The 22572-nt window shown below is 35.8% G+C and overlaps 1 protein-coding gene across 1 annotated transcript; it reads right to left on the reverse strand.

The window, feature by feature from the left end:
* Positions 1-4456: 4456 nt before the first annotated feature.
* Positions 4457-18665, reverse strand: NPFFR2 (neuropeptide FF receptor 2). The gene is made up of 3 exons (XM_017660176.3): positions 18341-18665; positions 11541-11640; positions 4457-7034 (listed from the first exon to the last, which is right to left on the reverse strand). Exons 1-3 carry the CDS (start codon positions 18663-18665, stop codon positions 6185-6187), a joined length of 1275 nt encoding a protein of 424 aa, XP_017515665.3. The 3' UTR covers positions 4457-6184.
* Positions 18666-22572: the final 3907 nt, after the last annotated feature.

Here is a 22572-nt window from a genome sequence, read left to right on the forward strand (position 1 = left end):
CACAATCCTGCTAACTTTCATCACTATATGACAAGGATCTCCTTTCCTCTAGTTTCCATGAACACATTCCTCATTTCCTTCTAAGCCTTCACAAGCACTGCCTTTCACATCTGTACCAGTTGTCTGCTTATGACAATGTAGGGATATTTCTCCCTACCATGCTCATTTTCTTCTGAGTCCTCACAAGCAAAGTTGCTAATATCTCTATTTTACTAAAACAGAGTGCTCAAGGCAGTCCAAGCTTTTTCTATCATGCTCTGCAAAATCTTCCAATGTCTATTTCCATATTTCAAAGCTACGTCTATATATCTAGGTATTTGTCACAGTAGCTTCTGACTTACAGGTACTTGAATCTGTATTACTTTTCTACTGTGACCGTAACAAATTGCCACAAACATAGTGTCTTAACATAAATTTAGGGTCTTACGGTTCTGTAGATTAGAAGTCCAACAGTGGTTTCATTGGGTTCAAGTCAAGGCATTGCTAGGACTGTGTTCTTTTCTGGAAGCTCTAGGGGAAAATCCATTTGCTCACCTTTTCCAGTTTCTAGAAGCCATTCACATGCCTGAATGGCCACCAAAGACAGAGGGTCCTTCATCCACTGCATCACTCTGATCTCATCCGTATCGGCTCTCCTCTGCCTCTCTCTTTTGTATCTCTCTTCTACATATAAGGACCCATGTGATTGTGGGACCCATCTGGGTAATCCAGGATGATCTTTGCATCTCTAGATTATTAATCACACTGTAAAGTTCCTTTTGCTAAGTAAGGTAAGGTCATATGTTCACAGGTCCCAGGATTCAGACAGAGATCTTTTGTGGGGGAAGGGGGGGGAGGTATTATTCTGCTTAACCACCAAACGCAGATAGCTAACCTAAACACCGAAAGTACTTTCAAAATACTAAGAAAAGATGATGCCAAATATGGAAGAATTAGTGGTGTTGATCATGTAAAAATTAAAAACAGTCTGTTTTTTCTCCATAGTAGTAAAATTTAACCTGGAGACATGGCTGCTTAACTCAAGACTACATTTCTCCCTTTGAAGCTTGGTGTGGCTATGTGAGTGCATGTAGTCAATGGTATCTGTAAGAGGAAGTGACTTGCGTCCCTCCCACGATATCTTTAATACTCTACAGACAAGCTGCCTGCCCAGCAGCTTCTCCTTTTTCCTTCCCAAGTTCTGAAATAGGGATGTGCCCACTGGTTAGCTTTGACCATGTATGCAAGGAAGGTGCTTCTAAGGCAAGTGTTGGCAAACTTTCCAAAATTGACCAGATAGTAAATATTTTAAGTTTTGTGGGCTATATGTGACATGCATGATCAATTATAGAAGTCTTAATATGATATGCTCAGATTCCTTGTTTCAACTATCAACACTTCGACTGTAATGCAAAAGCAGGCCTAGACAATGTGTAATAAGTGGGCAGAGCTGTGTTTCATGGCATTTTTTTCTTCAGAACCATTGTCAGGCCAGATGCGGTGGCTTGCTGACCCCTGCTTTAGGGGATAGAGGAGTAATCAGAGGAAGGAATCTGAATTTCTAAACAAGTATCCCACTAAACTGGACCATTGACATCAGGTACTATTTTATGAGAGAGAATTTCACATCTGTATCCTTTAAGTCAATGTATTTTTGTACTCTGTCAAAGCTTCTTAAACTTTATCCTCACATCTAAACATATATGGATAGGCACACATCAAAGAGGGTAAATGTTTGAAAACTGTCTGATAGTCAAGAATTACTATCCTGAATTAGGGAGTGCTTTTACCAATTGCTGGAAAAAAAATCAAATCTAATGGAAAAGCAGGCAGAGGACAAGAAGAGGAGATTGGCTAAAAAGGAAATAGAAGTGAATACACATGAAGACAAATAAATACAAATAAATCAAACTGAATAAAGATTATTTTAATGTTCAGCTATATAACAATGAAATGAAATTAAGCATGAGATACAAGTTCTCTCTTATCAATGTGGCAAGAGAAATTCATTTTATGGAATATGCAGTGTTTGAGAGGGTGCGAGTGAACAAACTCTGACACCGTTAAGGGAAGTATAAAATGTTAAACCTGTTTAAGAAATATTTGACAGTGTATATTAAGACATTAAGAAGTGTACAATTGCATTCCTTGTAAGTTTATTCTAAGATGATTATAAATATGCCAGTATTATACAAGGTTTACAAAACTGCATCATTTTATAGATTTAAGAGATAACATATTTCCAGCCCCAGAGAAGAACTTTAATAAATTACAGAATAGCATTGACCTGGTGAAAATATTTTGAAGACTGTTAAACAACATGGAAAAATATGTTTTTGATATGCTGAATGAATAAAATGGTTATAAAGTATATATCCCAGATCATAATGTTGTTAAAGAAAGCATGTACACATGCTCCAAAATGACAGCAAGAATGGTTATCATTAGGTGCCCAGGTAGGAAATAATTTTACTTCATCTGCCTTTCTATATTACCCAATGTTTCTATTATATTCTGAATTACCTTCAATATATGAAAATAAAATATGACTCCATCATAAACAAATTAGAATGCAAATTAAAAACTCAAAAATATTTGCAACCCCTTAACTAATTTGTTCCAAAAGCATTTATTCTATGTTCATTATGTATCGAGCACTCTCTCAGATATAATAATAAACAGGAAAAACCTCTTCCTTAATGAAGTTCATTTTCTGGGTGCACAGATAGTCAACAAGTAAATAAATGAATTCTGAAGATAATTACAGAGAATAAAAATTGCTATGAAGGAAATGAACAAGGCTCTGGTGAATTTTAGGTTGAATCCTGAAGGATGAGAAAGCCAGTGTGTGAAATGGGAGACCATTTCTGGCATGAAAAAGCAGGTGTGAATCTGAGCAGCAGCAGAGCGTGGCAAATGCTAGGGGAACACAGAGGCAGGCCCTGTGGAGCACAGTGTAGGGTGCAGAGGCTGTTAAGAGGTGGATGGGGCAGAAGAAGCTAAGGTGTGTAAATCTTGGTAAGGAGTTTGCTTTTTTTCCTATTTGAAAGGAAACCATTAATGCTATTTCAGCAGGGAAGTTACATCTATTCTTGAAAGAAATATTCTGTCTGTTATTGAGGACTGATACACTTAAAATACAAAATGCATAGTGATGAATAAAAAACAAAAGCAACAATAAATACTTTGGGAAAATGTCTGAAGAATGGGCAGAGGAAGAAATACAAATTACTAAGAAACAGCAATGTTCACCTTTACTAGTAATCAAAACAACAAATTTAAATAATTTTTCACTATTAAAATAGCAAAGTTGAAGAAAAATTTAATATGTGTTAAGGACATTGTCAGATAGGCAGCAACAAAATGATTGCTCTTAATCATTCTTGGCAAAGATAGGAACAGGATGCTGATCTCAGTGCTGTCTACAGTGAGTGTTTATCTTTTTTTTTCCTGAAGAGGAATTACATATAATTTTTGTACCATTCACATTTCTTGAAAACTCTATAAGAAACAGGTGCTATTTATGTAATAAAATTTTTGTTACTTTATAATAAAAAAAATGATTTTTGAAGTCCAAAACAAGTTCACCGTAACATATAGGCTATCTTACATAGAAGAAATAATAAAGTTTAAAAAGGGTTTTGGAATTATATGTATATTTGAAATTGTATATGTATACACATAAAGTTACAACCTGTTTTACCACTTTCAGGTTTCAGGACTTTGGACAAACCAATTTCTCTTAGATTTGGTGCCCTGATTTATAACATAGGCAAAATAATACTTCATAGTACTCTTGTAAGGGTTATAGAACATGCAAAATGAACATATATTGTGACTGTATTATGAAATATTATAATTACTACTACATATTACTGTTAAAGCTTCTAGGTATAATTAAAAAACAGCAACAGTTAGTTCTTACACTAATTTAGCTCTTAGTATGTGATAATCACTCTGCTTTTTACAAGCTTCCCTTCCTGCTATAATTTTATACTGACAGCAAACCAAGAAGGCATTGTTGTTATTCTTATCTTACAGATGAAAAAATGAGGCATAGAAAAGCAGTAAGCTAGTTGGCAAGTCCTGAATGATCCCAGAATCCAAATTCATAGTGACCCAATACGTTCAAGACATTTTGGCTCTCTTCATCTTTTACCTTTGCTATCCAGTTTATAGAAAAGCTTTCCTTTGTATGTAAGTGAGCTAGAATCTTTAGGCAGAAATAAAGCATCAGACATTCCCCTTAAGCCAACTGACAGATGGGCTGTGCCTGTGACAATTGTCTAGCATACATGTATGACTGTTTATTACTGTGATCCACATTGTAGGGCATCTAAAGATGGGTAAGGCCTAATTCATCTTGCCTTTGAGGAATTTATATTCTAGTTACAAGCATAAGACAGAAATTTAGTTTGTACTATAAGAGGTACACAATGCTCTGGGGGTGGGGTAGTGAATACTAATGCTGTAAGAATGCAGATAGACTTTCTGAAAGATGGAGCTTTTTAATAGTCCTTGGACTAAGAATGCACAGGCAGATGAGAGAATAAAGCAGAGAATGAGCCATAAATGTGAAAACAGTAACATAGCTTGCCCATCTCTGACTGGAGTTTAGAAAACAATTTGTGTCTGAGATGCAACCAGTAGGTAAGGGCCAGGCTGTGGCGAGCTTTGAGTGCCTGTACATGTTTTAACAGGCAGAGAACTTCTGAAAGTATTTTTACTTCAGAAAGATGACTCTGCCAGCTATAAGAAGAAATGAAAGACAGAAAGAACTGAAAGTCAAGATAGGATTCCAGGAGGAGAGTTTTGCAATAAGTAGGGAAGAGGTAATGACCAGGGGGTGAAGGGGATAAAAGGTAGATAGTTGACAGATAAGGGTATGGAAGAGAGTTATGGTGACTTTCAGGTTCTGGTAGAATGTGAGGATGCCTATCAAAAACTGAATTGCTAACAAAATAATCTTCAACCTCTAAGTACGCCTATGTAAAGAGTATTACAGTAATCAGAGCAGGGAAACATAAAACCATCTTCTACAGCCAAAATTTCAAAAAGTTGCCTTCCCTGATGGCAGGAAATAACATTTGCATATTCAAATCTCTCATTGTTCAATTCAATTGAAAATTCAACAATTATTTTCTCAAAGGCCTATGTTGAAACCTTTTAGTTAGAACTTCAAAAATGACTGGATAAAACAGGATAGGTCCAAGCCCAGAGATTTATTTGTCAAACTAGTTATTTTATAATTCTCAATTTTATAGGGACTTATCTCACCCTAGAATATAAGCTAGCATTTACAATTATTGACATTATGTAATTTTGGCATAGCAGAATCCAGGGATTTGCAATTTTCTTTTTAACAGTAGTACTAATTCATTAATCCAGTAGGAGCACTGGGTATGGATGTTGGGCCCACAGGACATCTGGAATGATTGGTCTGGTTCTGTGCATGCCTTTTTGGACTCTTACGATGATTCTTGAACATTTCTGATTAGCATTTCAAAAGAGAGCCTCCAGTTGCTACATTATTAAAAGACATGTTTTTTTCTGCCAAAGATTTTACTAAAAAGGGGTTCAAGTCGGAGTGCTAAAATTATCTCTGTAAAAAAATGGGTTCAGCTAGGGCATAAATTTCATTTATGAAAGTATTAAAAAGCCAACAACTCCTACAAAACAATGCTACAATTTTTATCAACTTTAACTGTACTCTTTAGAAGAAAATTAAATACAAAGAAATACAGTGTCCCTTGATTTGCTATTGCAGTTCTTATTTCTAAACTAAATACATTTTAAAAGCACAAATAATACGGTAATCTAAAATTTCAAGTCCAAAAGCAAAGACAGAATTGACAAAATGATCTCTTATGCAAAGAACTGCCCATTTTCACCATTTGGGGAAAATGGGCATATGTATGTGTACACACACACACACATATAATATACATGCTTGACTTATACACAAATAGCTCAGTAGGCAAGGTCAAGCTTTCAAAATTACTCCAAGGAAATGGATTTATTCAGGCAAATCTATATATGAGTCTCTGTACACATACACCATAAGACTGGTTATGAACTTAGTAAGACCATCTTGTTTACTTTTTTTTCCAGATTGCTTTCAGTACATGCTTTCTTTAGAACATTCTTAAAATTGAAGTATAAAGCAATAGTATTCAATATATAACACACAGTGGAGTTAAAATCATCACACTACCTCTCTTAAAATCTCATTTCTATTGGTAGCTTTTCCTAATTCTTCCCTCATTAATTCCTGCTTGGGCTTTTCAACACTTTTCCTACAAAGCAAATTTTCCTCATGTGGATTTTGAATTGTAGGTTCTTGGACTAACTGACGAGCTGTATTTATGACTACATTGTTTTTAGCTCTGAGGGTGTAGGGTTCCTTGGGCTTTGCTCTTTTTTGGCAGAGCTGGAGCTGAAAAGCGTCTTGGAAGCCATGGCGAAATTTCTCATTGAAGAAACCGTAGACAATGGGATTGACGCTGCTGTTGCAGAAGGCCAGCCAGTGTGCTAAAGGGTAGATGTAGATGTTGATGGCCTGCAGTTCACTGGGAGACAGGTGGGCGTAGTCTGAGAGCATCATCAGAGTCCACAGGGGCAGCCAGGAGAGAATGAAGAGCAAGACCACTATCAGTAGCATCTTAATGACCCTCTGCTTCTTCCTGGATACCACATGCCACTGCTCCTGGTTCTGGGTGCCTGTGCGGGGCACTGTCACCTTGAAGAGTGAAATTCCAATCTTTCCATACATGATGACAATGAGGGACAGCGGGGCCAGATAGATGTTGGCAAAGAGCACAGTGGTGTAGATCTTCCTCATTTCCTGATTTGGCCAGTCTTCCCGGCACCAGTAGATGGGGCTGGTTTTATTTTGAGAGTTGAGTCTCACTCGGTAATATTTTTCTTCTTGTACATGCAACATTATAGCAGAGGGGGACATAATGGCGGTGGCCAGGACCCATATGATCACAATAATGACGGATGCTGTCTTGATACTGAGCTTTGGTTTAAAAGGGTGGACCACACACCGGAACCTACAATTAAAGGCAAATATGAATGAAGCACTGCCTCCTAACATTTGACTGCGTAGTGAAATAAATTTACTTAAGTAATTACTGTCTCCTGCATTCCCCTCAAACACATAGTTATCAGTAATAGAGAGGCATGTATTACCATTTTCTGTAACTGATAGAAATTTCAACTCAAAATATTAACAAGTAGAGTACCAGACACTATATGAGAAACTATTATATAATAAAAGTAACAGTGCTAACTAGCATATATTGAAGATGAACATTTAATATTGTGTTTCAGGTACTTTTCCACTGGTTTGCATCAATTGTTAAAGCCTCCCCATTGAAAAGGTGGGAAAACAGACTTAGAAAAAGTAAAACAAAAAAAAATCTTGTTCATAATTACACATGATTTTTACACAGGTAGTTTTGGCTCCAGGGCTCACATTTTTATGCTTTCCTCCATGCCCTTCTGTGGTCCTTTCCCACATTATCTGTGTGCTTGTCAACTGGCCTTGACCAGTTGAACATTAGCAAGGATGACATAAGCAGAAGCATGAGTGGTTTCAGTCATAAGACAAAGAGCAGGGGAACCACACAGAGGCACCCAACCAGGCCACAGAGTCACAAGAACTATTAAAGTATTATTGTTTTAAGCCACTGAGTGTTACGGTGATTTGTTTTACAGCTGTCTGAGCCTGAGAGTTTCAGTTGTGAGCCGTTTATGTGCCTTCCTGATATTTCGTGTCCTCTGGTGTGTGTGGATACTCAACATCAGTTAGCCTGATTCATTTCACCGCTGTTTTGTTACTGGGCTTCTTGATGTTAGTATCAATAACTCGCCATGTTAAATTATAAGATAATCATGCCATTATGCAACTGTAGAACATTTTATATTTTTGAAAGTACCTACTTAATCATCTTTGATTTTTGTAATGACTCTATGAAACTGAAATGTTATGGAAATTTTTATTTTCCTGACCTGCAGCTAAGGAAACTTAGAAGTTTAAGTTTAAGTGACCCCACAGAAACTCCAAATTAAATCATCTGATATGTCTTTGTGTACTAACTAGTCAACTTGAATCCTGACTACTCTGTTGTCCTTCTCTGGAACTCATTCACTGCATGTGTAAGGTCTTGTCTCTTAACCTGCAATTTGCTTCTAATCTTTTAATTAGTGAATCCTCCCATTTACTCCCTCTGAAATTCTGGGTAACTTCCCAGACACAATTCTACATATTTTGCTCCTTTTATAAACCCACTTTTGAGGCTTCAAATATTATTTTTTCATTAATTCATTCAACAAATATATATATATATATATGTATTCAGAGAGGCAAAAATGAACAAGATAGAAAATGCTCCCTGCCAGGACATAGTCAATGGAAACATTGTGTAATAATGCTAAAGTCAAGCTAGAGCTTGGACCTGGCCAGTGCATTAGTCAGGGTTTTTCAGGTTTAAAGAACCAGCAGGATGTATAAATATATAGGAACCTCTTTATTATAAGGAATTGGCTGTGCAATGATAGAGTTCGAAAAAGTCCCAAGATCTGAAGTTGGCAAATGGAGACCCAGGAGAGCCAACAAAACAGGCCTGGTTCTCGCTCGAAGGACTGAGAGCCAGGAGGGCCCCTGCTGTGAGCTCTAGTCCACACACCAGCAGGCGCAAGACCCAGAAGAGCTGATTTTTTAGTTTGAGTCTGAAGGTAGGAAAAGACTGATGTCCCACCCAGCTCAAAAAGTCAGACAGGAGGAATTCTTTCATACCTGCAGGAGGATCAGCCTTGTTTGTTCTATTCAAGCCTTCAACTGATTGGATAAGTGCTCCCCTTATTAGGGAGGACAATCTGTTTTACTTAGACTCAAATGTTAATCTCATCAAAACAACCTTAGCGTCACACCCAGCATAATGTTTGACCAAGTATCTGGGTATCCTGTGGCTCATTCAAGTTCACACATAAAATTAATCATCACAGTCAGTTAGGAAACAATTTTCAATATATCTCAAGCAACAAAGGATAGTGGCCTCATTCAGGACCAGTTAGCACCCAGAGCTGATGGGACTTGAAGGGTGATTAAATAGAGATTGAAGAGAGAAGGAAGGTTTGAAGATAACTCTCAAGATTTTTCACATGAATTGGGCAGAATATACAGGTGTTTTTCTTGTTGTTGAATATACAGATGTTTTCCAGCAGGCATTTTGAACACAAATATGAAATTTAGGAGAAAGACTTAGTCCGGAGAAATTGGTTTGGGAGTTTTTTTGAAGTTTGACTTCTTCCAACAGCTGACTCTGAGAACAGCATCCAAGTGCAATTTATTAAGATAGAGATGAAGGTGTGATGGTTTTAAAACATGTCCAAGTTCTTTGACATTCCTTACCAATTCTTTTCCATTTTCCTTGCATGTGGGCTGGCCTTAGGAACTCCTCCTAATAAGTAGAATGCAGAAGTAATACTGCATGGCTTTCCCAGGCACTCTGTTAAGACACAGGCCTCTGGAGCCTTGGACTGATGTGTAAGAAGTCCAGCTCCCTTGAATTGCCATGCTGTAGAGCCCATGTCTTGGAGATCAAGGACCCAAGGAGCCCCAGTTCGATCTTCCCAGCATAAGTACCAATGTGAGAGTGAGAGAGGCTTCAGCCCCAGCCTGGATTCTCCCCCACTGGTGCCAAGTGGAGTGAAACAAGCTATACTTGCTGAATCTGCCCACATCAGAGAGTCATGTACTTAATAAACATTGCTGTCATTTTAAGCCACTAAGTGGTTTGTTTGGGGAAATTACTAGTTATATAGCAATAGATAACTGTAGCTACAGAGAAGTGATATATGGTTGGGAAGGCAAGTAGTAAAGGGTGTGAATGAAATCACAGCAGATGACCATATTTTCATCACTTTTCAAAAGGCATAAAACAATTACAGATACAGTTAAAATTCTCTTGGTAGAACTGCTCAATCCCATTCCTCTTTCACTTTTCCCAGAAATCCTGAAGATGGTATGTATCCCTGCTGTCAATTTTTTAATGTTTTTGTGGTACTAATCTGCATCTATAATATTTTAAATTTTATATTGATGGCTCCATGTTTTATCTTTATGTAACTTCTTTTTTCAGATTGTATGCTTTTGAGATTTATGCATTTTGATAGATGTTGACCTATTTCATTCATTTTAACCACTGTACAGTTATCCATTGAATAAATATAGCAAAATTTATTTGTTAATCTAAACTTATTTGGTTTTTTAAATGAAGATTAATGTTTATTTCTAAATTTCTGTTTAGGAGGCATGCTAGAAACAGTGAAAAAGGAATTTAGTGATTTTAATACTAAATGTAATGTGGAAGTAAATATGACAAGCTCAAGATCCAAGAACAAAATAATAAGGATATTATAGATTTTTTATTCACTATAAAGATGATATGTATAATCAAGGTATAGAATTTATTACATATATGATTAAGACAGAATTTATTATAAACATTCACATCAAAAGAATTTTATAGTAGTCCTACTACTAGAATAAAATGAGTGTTAGTATAAATAAATAGTAGTATATAAAAAATAATTTAACATATATAGGATGTAGTAATGCTGGAAATAATTACCTCCTAAATTCTATAAAACATCTTTAGCATATGGTGGTTAGCATATGTTTAAATTCTATTCCCTTTACAAACCAAGTAAACTACAGCTACATGGTGGGTTCTCGGAAATAGATTAAAACATTATAAATAATGATGGAAATAATAGATTTTTATTAAAAATAGAATCTGCCAGTTGTGTTTTGATGTCAACAATTCCACTGCATTGCATGTTTTTTAAAACTAGCTTGCTAGATTGGTTGTTGATGGGTTGTTTCCCTTTTGGACCAGTTTCTTCACTGAACGAGATACCTTGCACGTCATTGTTCAGTTTCCCTCTTCATTCCATTGTCACTGTCTTAATAGATGTATGCATCCTCTCCCATTTGAGTTAAAAAAGGTTATTAACGGCTCTTCAATGCTCTAATCTTATACAACTCCAAATGATTTCCACCTATTTCTCTAACATGAAAATAGTAATTATGCCCTTGTTTGAAAGATTTCAGTAGCTCCCTCTTGTCCTCAGGAAGAAGTTTAAACTTCTTAAAATGGAAGATAAACCCATACAAAATCCACTCCTTGTCTCTTTTGATGGCTTAATGTGCCAATCCACCCTCCCACGTTCCAGCTTCCAGAACTATGAGAAGTACATTTCTCTTGAGTCAGCCATGCAGTCTGTGCTGTCTAATTACAGCTGCCTGGATTGACAAAGACAGACATGTATCATCCCTAGCTATTTAATTTTAAAATACAGAAATTTCAATAGTTTTATTTTCTTATTATTGAGCCATCAGTAGATATTTACTGTGTTCTTAAAGGGATTGATATCAGGGATACAGTTTTGGGAAGATACACCCAAATTCAGATTACACATTTTTCTCTGGTTAGGTGGATTAATTGCAGACATGCCCACTTGTCTTGATTCCAATGTTGGTTCTAACTTACCTGTCCACTGCTATTGCAACTAAAGTAAAGACTGAAGCTGCAACTGATATTCCCTGGACCAATCCACTGATCTTGCACATTGTGTTTCCAAATGGCCATCCTGAGAGGGAAATGAAACAGACTTGGAAATAATCATATTTTTAAAACATCTCACTGAAGATATGAATAGAAAGGTGTGAAGTCAAGACTGGTGCAATTTTTTCTAAATGATAGTAAGGTAATAGTGTTTCCCAGTATTTTCACAAATATATCTAGAGCTGTTTTTCAGCATACTAATAATAATGGGAAAGCTTGAATAGTAGTTACTGCATTCTAGGGCACTGTCATAAGTCCTTTGCAAATGTTAACATATCTAATCCCCACAACAAGCTTTTGAATTCTTTATTATTCTCCTCACAATTTAGACAAGGTAACAGACACACAAATGTCATAAACCTTGCCACAAACATACAACACTAATTTATAATTATATATAATATTAATATATGATATATATAACATCTAATATGCAATACTTGATATAAGCCACTTGATACATAACAGTTATTTAGTATACTCAGGATTTGAACCCTTGGTAATAGGGTTCCAGGGTCCAAACCATTAACACTTATGCAATAATGCCCTTTAAATTAATAAAACAAACAGAATATTGGTTTTCTAATTTGGAAATGAACCCCTTAAATTATAAGGAATCAGGAGTTACATGTAGAATAAATAAAGTTAATATAATAAAATAAATATAAAAATAGGTAATATTTATGTATAGTGTAGTAAGACAATTTACCTCAGAGGCACTTTACTGAGGCCCCTACTCCTATTCATATATTGAAGCCTTAACTATCCAATGTGATGGTATTTGGGGTAAGCCTTTGGGAATTAACTGGACTTAGATTGGGCCATGAGGTAGGTAACAGGATAATAGGAGTAGGACTCTTACAGGAAGTGCAGGAGAGAGAGGTTGCTTTCCATGCACCAAGGGAAGACCACCTGAGCACACAGCAAGAAGAGAGCTATCGACCAGCCAGGAAAAGGGCCTCACCAAGAACCTGGGCATGCTGGCCCAGATCTAGGACTTACAGCCTTCAGAATAGTGAGACAATAAATGTCTATTGTTTAAACCACCCAAACTATGGTATTTTATTATAGCAGCCTATGCTAAAACATACTTTGAGTATGAAGAACACTTTGCATGCACAAAAGCAGTCTATTGGATTACTTCCTAACTGAATTTCAGTCACTAGAAAGTTTATAAAGAAATTAGTAAGTGTATTTGCAGTAAAGCTATTAGCAGTCTGATGTTCTAAACACCCAACTGCTACTACAGGAAAGTAACAATGTTTTCCCACTAGCAAATATTCTATTTTCCCAAAATATTAATGCTACATATTTTTCCAATGTTTAAAATTTCTTTTAAATGATATTCTGCAATTTATTTATTTATTTATTTATTTATTTATTTATTTATTTATTTATTTATTATTCTGGTATCATTGATCTACAATTACATGAGGAACATTATGTTTACTGCAATTTATTTTTTAAAAATATTCTTACCTAATTCAAAATATTGCCAATAATCTAAATAATTCACTTATATTATTAAAAAAACACATTTTATCACCTATCCAAACCATCTTAAGATATGTGTTTGAGTGACTCAGCTGAATAGAAACCAAAAGAGTATGTCTCTCCAGTCCTAAAGTTTGTTTGGTTATTGCAGTATTACTTTTCAACTATGCAAAAAGTATGGATAGTGATTGGTTGGAAGTAGAAGAATAAGCCCATGATTTATCTCATCTCCTTCACCAAACTCTACTGAACTCTACTGAAGTGATAAACAGGACAAAAGAACATAAATCCATAGAAACTGAGGAGCCAGATACTACTGAAGTGGGCAAAACAACATGATGGGCTGAATTATGTATAAATGCAGTCAGATGCCATTGGCTCTTCCCCAGGCCAGCAGAGAAATGGAAATTACTCTCTGAGGAAGTAGAAACTCATGGGCTGTAGACTGTGAGTCACTAGCTGCAGATGGAGTGGGTACCTTGATGATGCAGAAGGATTAAGCAAAAGTATACAGTGTGCATGCAATACTGTTGGCTCAGAGACCCACGCAGCTCTGGAATGCAGCAGCCAGCCTTATATCCTTATGGCAGTAGATCAGAGGATTTTCTTTTGGGGAAAGTGATCCCTTCAGGAACACTGGCATGCAGATTTTGACAGTTGTGGATTTCCCAATGAATACGCAGACTCAAACCCCAGGCATGCAGAGAGGTTCAAGGGCCACAGAGTGACTCACTCTGGAACATCATCAGCTAAGTAGAAGTTGACATTAGGAAAACTTTACATATAAAAGAAAGGGACTAAAGCAAATAGGAATAAACTTACAAGAAAAGAATATGAATCAAGAATATGAAAAGTGAAAAGCAAAAAATTATTACTAATAACCTCAGAGACGGAACACATTTTATCCATAAAATATATGTGATAGTATAAGGAACATGCAGAATATAAAAGTAGGTCAAAGAATTTAAAATATGGTAATAGAAAAGAAGAACTCAACATTAAGTCTGGAAGAGAAAGATGAGAAAATCTTTGAAATAAGGAACAGAAAATGGAAGAGAAACACCTAAATATATAAAGAACTCATACACCTTTACACCAGAAAACCAAATAACCCAATTAAAAAATGGGCAGAGGACCTGAACAGACATTTTTCCAATGGAGAAATACAGATGCTCAACAGACACATGAAAAGATGCTCCACATTGCTAATCATCAGGGAAATGCAAATCAAAACTACAATGAGATATCACCTCACACCAGTTAGAATGGCCACTATCCAAAAGACAGTAAATAAGTTTTGGTGAGGATGTAGAGAAAAGGGAACCTTCTTACACTGTTGGTCGGAAAATAAATTGGTACAGCTTTGTGGAAAGCAGTATGGAAGCTCCTCAAAAAACTAAAAATAGAAATGCCATTTGACCCAGTAGTTCCACTTCTAGGGGTTTTCCCAAAGAAAACAAAATCTCCAATTTGAAAAGATATATGCACCCATATGTTATTATTGCATTATTTATAATAGCCAAGATAGGGAAGCAACCTAAGTGTCCATCAGTAGATGAATGGAAGAAGAGGTGGTACATACATACTGGAATATTATTCAGCCATAAAAAGAAAGAAATCCTGCTATTTGTAAGAACATGGATGGACCTAGAGGGTATTATGCTCAGTGAAATATTCAGGAGAAAGACAAACACCATATGATTTCACTTACATGTGGAGTCTAAAAACAAAGCAAAATGAACAAAACAGCAGTAGACTCATGGACACTGAAAGTGACTGGTGGTTACCATGGGGAGTGGTTGGGATGGGTGGGTGTGGAGTGTGAGGGGGACAAAGGGGCACAATAATTCTCAATCATAATATAAGTTGGTCATGGGGATGGTAGTACAGCATAGAGTATAGTCAATGATTCTTTAACATCTTTGTATGTTGACAGTAACTGCACTAGTTGGGGTGAGGATTTAATAATGTGGGTAACTGGTGAACCACTGTATTTTATACTTTAAACTAATATAAGATTGTATATCAATAATACTTCAATTAAAAAAAAGATCAATAAAGGAGCAACCTAGAACCTCTAATCTCTGATTAATACAAATTGAAGAAAGGAAAATGGAAAAGAATTCTACAAAAAAACTCCCCAGGATTGAAGGCATCATTTACTGATTGAAAGAACCTAGTTTGTGTCCAGCACAATCAATGAAAAATAGTAAGACTTATCTAAAACATAATTGTCTGAAATAAGGAACACTGGGGATAGAGAACCCTAAGAGCTTTTAGGAAGAAAAACAAAATACATACCATGAGTAAAAAAAGTACAAGTCAAATGGCGTTAGATTTTTCAGCAGTAACACCAGGTTTCTCAGCAGCAACAATAGAGCAATCTCTTTAAAAACTTTGAGGAAAAAAATGCCCAGCCTAGAATACTCTAATCAGCAAATATAATCAAGTGTGAGGGCAGAATAAAGATATTTAAAGGAATTCCACTCTTAGGAATTTACCAAAAAGTGCAGGAGTGCAGTTTGAAAAAGACACATGCACCCCTATGTTTATTGCAGCACTATTTATAAATAGTCCTGAAATGGAAGCAATCTAAGTGTCCATTAGTAGATAAATGGATAAAGAAGATGTGGTACATATACACAATGGAATATTATTCAGCCATAAGAAGAAAACAAATCCTACCATTTGCAACAACATGAATGGAGCTAGAGGGTATTATGCACAGTGAAATAAGCCAGGTGAAGAAAGACAAGTATCAAATGATTTCACTCATCTGTGGAGTATAAGAACAAAGCAAAAACTGAAGGAACAAAATAGCAGCAGAATCACAGAACCCAAGAATGGACTAACAGTTACCAAAGGGAAAGGGACTGGGGAGGATGGGTGGGAAGGGAGGGATAAGGGGAAGAAAGGGCATTATGATTAGCACACAAAATGTAGTGAGGGGTGGCACAGGGAAGGCAGTATTGTACAGAGAAGACAAGTAGTGATTCTATAGCATCTTACTATGCTGATGGACACTGACTGTAATGGGGTGTGTGGTGGGGACTTGATAATGGGGGGAATCTAGTAACCACAGTGTTGCTCATGTAAGTGTATATTAATGATACCAAAATAAAAAAAAAGATACTTGCAGACATACAAAATTTAAAACATTTTTTTCTCAATTCACACATTTGCAGGAAGCTAACAGGAATCAACCAAAAAAGAAGACCTGGCTCCAGAAAATAGGAGATTGAGCCCAGAGAAAGGTATGGAGAATTGTTAGGGTCTCAGCGATGGGACATTCCAGAACAGTAGCTGAGGTCCATGCCTGCCTGGAAAGCAGCATGTCTGCATAGGAACAAAAGGATAGAAAGTACCAGGGAGGGTGTCTCTTGGAAAAAAGATGCAACTTAAAAGTTACCTGATTTAAAGGTAGTGACAGGAAATTAACACACCTGGAAGAGAATTTGAGGATATGTTACCGATAGGTACACACCCCAAACTAAGCAAATTCAAAGTATGTTGCCCTTATTAAATCCAAGAAAACAAATAATATTTTATAGGAGAGAAATTGATATCTTAGCTCTCTACATGGCTAAGCAAGGGTAAGATACATATCATAATAGGAAAATACACTATGAATATTGATTTAACCAAAAACATGAGATAATCATCATGAGAATGAGAAGAGGTGAAGGATATAAGTGTATACTTGTGTGAGCGTATATTTGTGTTTTTGTATGTGTCTGCTTGTTTTCATATACAATTGTAGCCAATCATGTGGTTTTCCCAATGCCACATTCAGTATCTGACACTGTTTCTATGGATTTATATTCTTTTGTCCTACTGTCATTTCAGTGGAGTTTGGTGGGGAAACGACCTCTTGTGGTAGAAGAAGATTATGAGAACAAAATTATAACTACCGTTTGAAGATAACACATCACATGAAAACATGGTATTTGGAAATACGATAGTAATTACCAAAAATAAAGGCAAAAAATGCTGAATGTGACTGCCTCATGGGGAATGGGAATCAGGGGTAAGGAAGGGTACCATATATGGAAAATTTTTAAATAATAATTTAACTGTAAGTATAGTTTTTTAACTATATTTTTCAAGGAAATACTGAGAACATTTCTTTTTGGAGAAATACATTTCTTGAGAGCAGTAATAGTTTTTATCAATTCACTCTTTTTTGTCTAGCACAGTATCTTGAAAATACACATCCTTGATAAATATTGTTTTTTAAAATAAACATCACAAAAACACAGAATCTATACAGGACATGATGATAGAACAGGCACTCTAAAGCCTTCCTGGTTCCCATTCCAGAGATAGGAAGGAAACAGGTGAATGCTAAAGAGAAGCTGAGTCAGCTGATGTTGAATGCTTGGAAGGATAAGGGCTATGACCCGGCTCCTGCCCCTCTAAATAATTTTGATATGCTAATTGTTTTTTCTTATACAGATTTAGAATATTAATAGCTTGAGTACTGATCATTAATTAATGCAACAAATATTTCTTAAGTAGGTACTATGTACCCAAACTGTTCTGGGACCTGGAGATGCAGTATTCCTGCACTTCTGGAGTACATGATATGGGGCTACAGAAGTAGTGATGCGGGCCCAGAGGTACTCTAGGCACTAACCTTACAATACGAAGTTAGTTGTATTGTGCGTGGAAATTACCACTGATGAACTACCACTTTTTGTGAAATCGTTGGGACTGCTGCTCCACCTTCCCTCAAAAACTATTGGTAATCTCTCCAGCTAACCACAAGAGGGCCTAAATATCTATTTGTGTTAAATTGAAAACATTACATCAGTTGAAACCAGACTTTCCAGCTCCTTGAACTTGGCAGTCCATACTATTCTCAGTATTTCTACAATATTATATATGTCCTGACTGTATTAAACAAATTCAAAGTCTTCAGTAAAGAGTGCTAGATCTCAGTCTGTGATGACCTTCAGTGAACTTCTATAAAAATGACAGCTTCTACTCTTCATTTCTGTCACTTGCTTTCTTTTATCCATAATTCTTACTATTCTATGCTTACTTATATAGCTGTTTGTTTATTTTCTTTCTCCTCATCTAGAAAGCAGACTTCATGAGGGCAGGTACCTGGGGCAGTTATTGGAATCCCATAAATATTTGTAAATGAATGGATGACCCTGCCACAGCTGCAGGGATATGGGACAAGCGTTTTCTCATACCATCTTTGCACTGTGCACAAGTCAACATACCTGCTATAATATTGTCCAGCAGCGTGATAGGCATACAGAATATACCAACTAGTAAATCACTTATTGCCAGGTTCAAGATAAAGAGATTAGTGACAGTGTGCATATGTTTGTTCCTCATTACAGTAAAGCAAACCACTGTATTTCCCACCATGCACAGGAAGAAGATTAGGAAGTAGGAAATAATGTAGACTGCTGCCACTTGAGGCTTGTGAAGATAGTAGTTCACATAGGTGATATTGCTATCTGAGTATTGATGATGCTTTGTGTCATTGACACTCCAAATACGCCAGTTTTCTGAAGAGTTTGAGCCCCATTTCTCACTCATGGTGGACCTGAACGAAGGAGAGGTAAAAAAGGAAAAGCATAATTAGAAGCCAGTAGAAGTTCTGTGGGTGAGTTTAAGAAGGACACTTTTAAAATGCTATGGAATTTGGTGTGCCTTCTATAATAATCCATAAATTCTACATGGAACTGAATTATAAATAAGGCATTCAAATTAGGATTTTAACTAAGAATATTTGAAAATTTTACTTTGTGCTGTAAGTAACAATTATTACATTTTATTTCCTTGATATATGCTGTATTTCACTTTATCTTTTCTATCCAACTGCAAAGCTTCAAGGGAAATTTTGGAAGGGAAAGTCATCAGGTAACATGTCAAAACCTACTTGTTCTTTTAAGACTAACTGAAATGCCCCCAGATTTCCTGATAATTTGAATAAGACTCTGAGCTGTCTATGTCTTCAAAATTCCCATTAAAATAAGCTTCTTATATTTTCCTTTTTCTGCTTGATTCATATTCCACTCAAGCAGTATGTATTCAATAAATATTTTAATTTAGAATCTATGTATCTTCATATAGGCATTTCAGTCAACTCTTGTGTGTCAAAGGCCCCCAACAATGCTCTGAGGTTGGTGATTCCCTAGAAGGAGTCTCTGGACTCAGCAGATAGTGGGTTCACAGTCAGTACTTTTCAGAGCAAATGGATACAAGGCAAAATTTGTGAATAAAAAGGCACACGGGGTAGAATCTGCAGGAAACAGGACACATGCTCCCAACAGTCCTTTCTCAGTAGAGTCCCACAGGCCATGCTCAGCTCCTCCAGCAATGAGTGACAACATGTGTGAAGTGTTGGCTACAGGGAAGCTCATTAGAGACTCAATATGCAAGGTTTTTAACTGGAGAGTGGTCATGTGGGCACCTTCTTCCTAGCATGTATCAAAATTCCAGACTTCCAGAAAGAAAGTAGATGTGCAGCGTGAACTACGTTATTTGTACAATCAGATTAAGCACAGTGAGCCACTCTTGTCATGTAAGGAATCTTTCTATCAGTGTTGGGAACTGTTTATGATTTAAGTTCCCAACTCCAACCAAGGACCAACCATGCAAGAAAGCCTTTCTACAGGTAACAAGTCTTATGCTTGTTTGTTAACTCTTCTCTGCATACCTTGTAAACTTGTTGGACCAACGGTTATGTGTGCCCTTAAATGAAAATGAATTTGACAGTGTTGGCAGTGTACTTTAGCAACTGAGTTCCCATATTCATTTTTTGGGAATAATTTCATGGACTTTGAATTGGTGAGGATGAAGTCAAATGGGTCTCTACAGTTTGCAGAACATTGAGGCATTTGGTGACCTCATCACTTTGCATTTTTCAGTCTTTCACTAAATACACATCTGTATCATTTTAGGGGAGCATGTTCACTCTTGTAAATACTGCATAAGGATATATATTATTCACAATTCAGATACTCCACTTTGGGTATTTCTCTTTGCATTTTAAATACAAGGAAGACTAAACAAAAGATAAGTTACTAATATAAGTTGATAAAAAGGGATCATTTTTTTCTACAATATTTCCCATTATTTTGCCAATTTATTTCTTCACTTGACTCTAATTTTTAAAATTCATCTTTGCTTTTGTATGTTTCATATGTCTAAGCCCATATAAAAACAAAAAAATAGAAAATGAAAAGGAAAGTGAGTGTGAGATGGGATGAGGGCTTGGAGAGAAAAAAGGAAAGGAATTTGAGTAGAACTAGATGCATTTTACAATACAGAGTCAAGCTGAGAATCTCTTTGGGGTTCAGAGCCTGACATTGAGAATACCTACCAGCTTGATAAAAATCATTCCAGTCAATGTTTCCAAAGGAAAAGTATTTACACAAATATTGAGATATTTGTACTTAAGGCAGGGAAACTCAGTAATTACAAACGAGAACTGCATGAGAAAACTGCAGGCACCTAAAAGTTACTGCAAAGAAACATCTGTCCATGGATTCAGTTAGAGGTAGAAAACATATACATAGAATATATTAAAAGACATAATAATTTATATTTGCACATTCTTTTTTCTTATACCCTAGTATAAAGGAACCCTTACTATAAAGCATCCATGGCACATATGTTGAGATAAGGGTGTTAGGAAGGTTGAAATGGAACAAGGTTTTCAAAACCTTCCTGTGTATTAACTTAAACTCCACCACTTGTTTGAAAGAGAAATGTTGCTTTTTTTCTTCTTCCAATGGATTATTGATAAGGTAAAATCAGATTTTGCTTTGGGGGCCCACATGGATTTCACTATTTCTGTCACTGGCTTGATAACTATATTTAGCAGGACAGCATGCAAAATGCAATACAGAAAGTTAACCAAAGAACCTGTAATATTTAAATGGTATTATTTCCTTCTAAGGAGGAAATAACACAATCATAAGATGTTTGTATGTGAGGTCATAGCTCGGCCATTAGACTGACTTGTAATAATATAATTTTGGGGTCAACATTGTCACCCACAATATTACTGTAGTGACGCAGAGAAAAGCCAGGCCTTGACTGATCCTAGGGAGACCCACTCATCGCAATTGAATACATCTAGGACAGCTGCTCTTTGGTATTCCTGCATCTGACATCTTCCTCTCAGGGTGCTCCAAAGTTCTGGAGAGTTAATTAAAAAGCTTTAATTGAAATCAACCCCTGGTTGAATACCTTTAAGACCACAATTATTTCAAGTGCTCTCTATGAGTCATATTAATTCTACAGATGAAATATAAGGACTAAGACAGCTGTGGATAAATGTTCCTTGTTGCCCTCCTTTACAAGTGTGAATGGTGGTTCCACATAATCATTTTAGGGTTTTAGCTGAAACTAAAACTAGAATAGTTCCATTTTTCTGTTACATAATTATCAGGAGAATGGACACCAAAGCCATGAATATCTGAGAATATTCTCACAAGTGACATACATGTTAAACATTTCAATATGGGAATTTTACTGAAAAAAACATATTCTTTTTGTCACTTAAGGATACCCTGTATTTGTTTGTATCAAAAAATACTCTTTTCAAGAATGTTTTTCATTGTTAACTATTGATTTGTTACAAGAGGTAATACGATTTACTTAAGCTATCACCTGATGATGGACAATTAGAAAATTTCTAACTTTTCTGGTATTAAAGTAATATTTTGATATTTTATCTTTGCTTCATTTATTAGAACTTTTTAGAATATGTCTACAATGGGAATTAATAGATCAAAAGTTAGTAATTTTCCTACTCTTGACAGACAATAATAATTGTCTACTAAAAAGTTGGTCTTAATTCACATTTATTCCAGTGGTACTTAGAAATGCTTGTTCCTTCTGTTTTGCCAGTAATAGACACTAGAATTCCTACCACTCCTTCTTAAATATTTGCCAATTTCCTATTAAGAAAATGATTAACTTCTTATTTAAATGTACATTTTAAAAAGTATTAAGGTGAGCTTTTGTTCCAAAATTTTGGAATTTATATTTTTTTAAGTGAATTGTTCTTTTTTCATATTGAAATGTTCATTTCTTGGTTGATGTTAATGTTTTGTAAGAGCTTTTTATTAGTGATTTTATGCTTTGTTACATATTGTTCCAGCTAACAATATGCCATTTAAATTTTAGTGTTTTTAGCTTAAAAATATTCATATGTTTATGTCATAAAATCTATCATAGTATTTCTTTCTACTTCCTCTAAAATATTTTTTTCTGGAGGCATGTAAATATCCACATATATTTTTGCTATTTAAATATTTTTTGTTTTCTAATTTTAATTATGTATCTCTTCTCATTAAAAAAGCCCTTTAAAGTGAAATTTGTGTTAACTCACATCTGAGTTTTAACTAAATTTCCACCATATTATGGTTTAGCGTTATTCAAATGCATGTGCTTCTTTGCATCCTGTAGAAATTTGGCTGCTTTTTATTTA

This window comes from Manis javanica, chromosome 5 (genome assembly GCF_040802235.1).
Source record: "Manis javanica isolate MJ-LG chromosome 5, MJ_LKY, whole genome shotgun sequence".
Lineage (NCBI taxonomy): Eukaryota > Metazoa > Chordata > Mammalia > Pholidota > Manidae > Manis > Manis javanica.

What these genes read in the sequence shown, in the direction of transcription:
- NPFFR2 (XM_017660176.3), bottom strand. Translation starts at nt 18,665, where the DNA reads ATGAGTGAGAAATGGGGCTCAAACTCTTCAGAAAACTGGCGTATTTGG. An exon ending in GCTGGACAATATTATAGCAG is followed by an intron (nt 11,641 to 18,340) that starts GTATGTTGACTT and finishes TTTCCCTCTCAG; the next exon opens with GATGGCCATTTGGAAACACA. An exon ending in GTTGCAATAGCAGTGGACAG is followed by an intron (nt 7,035 to 11,540) that starts GTAAGTTAGAAC and finishes CTTTAATTGTAG; the next exon opens with GTTCCGGTGTGTGGTCCACC.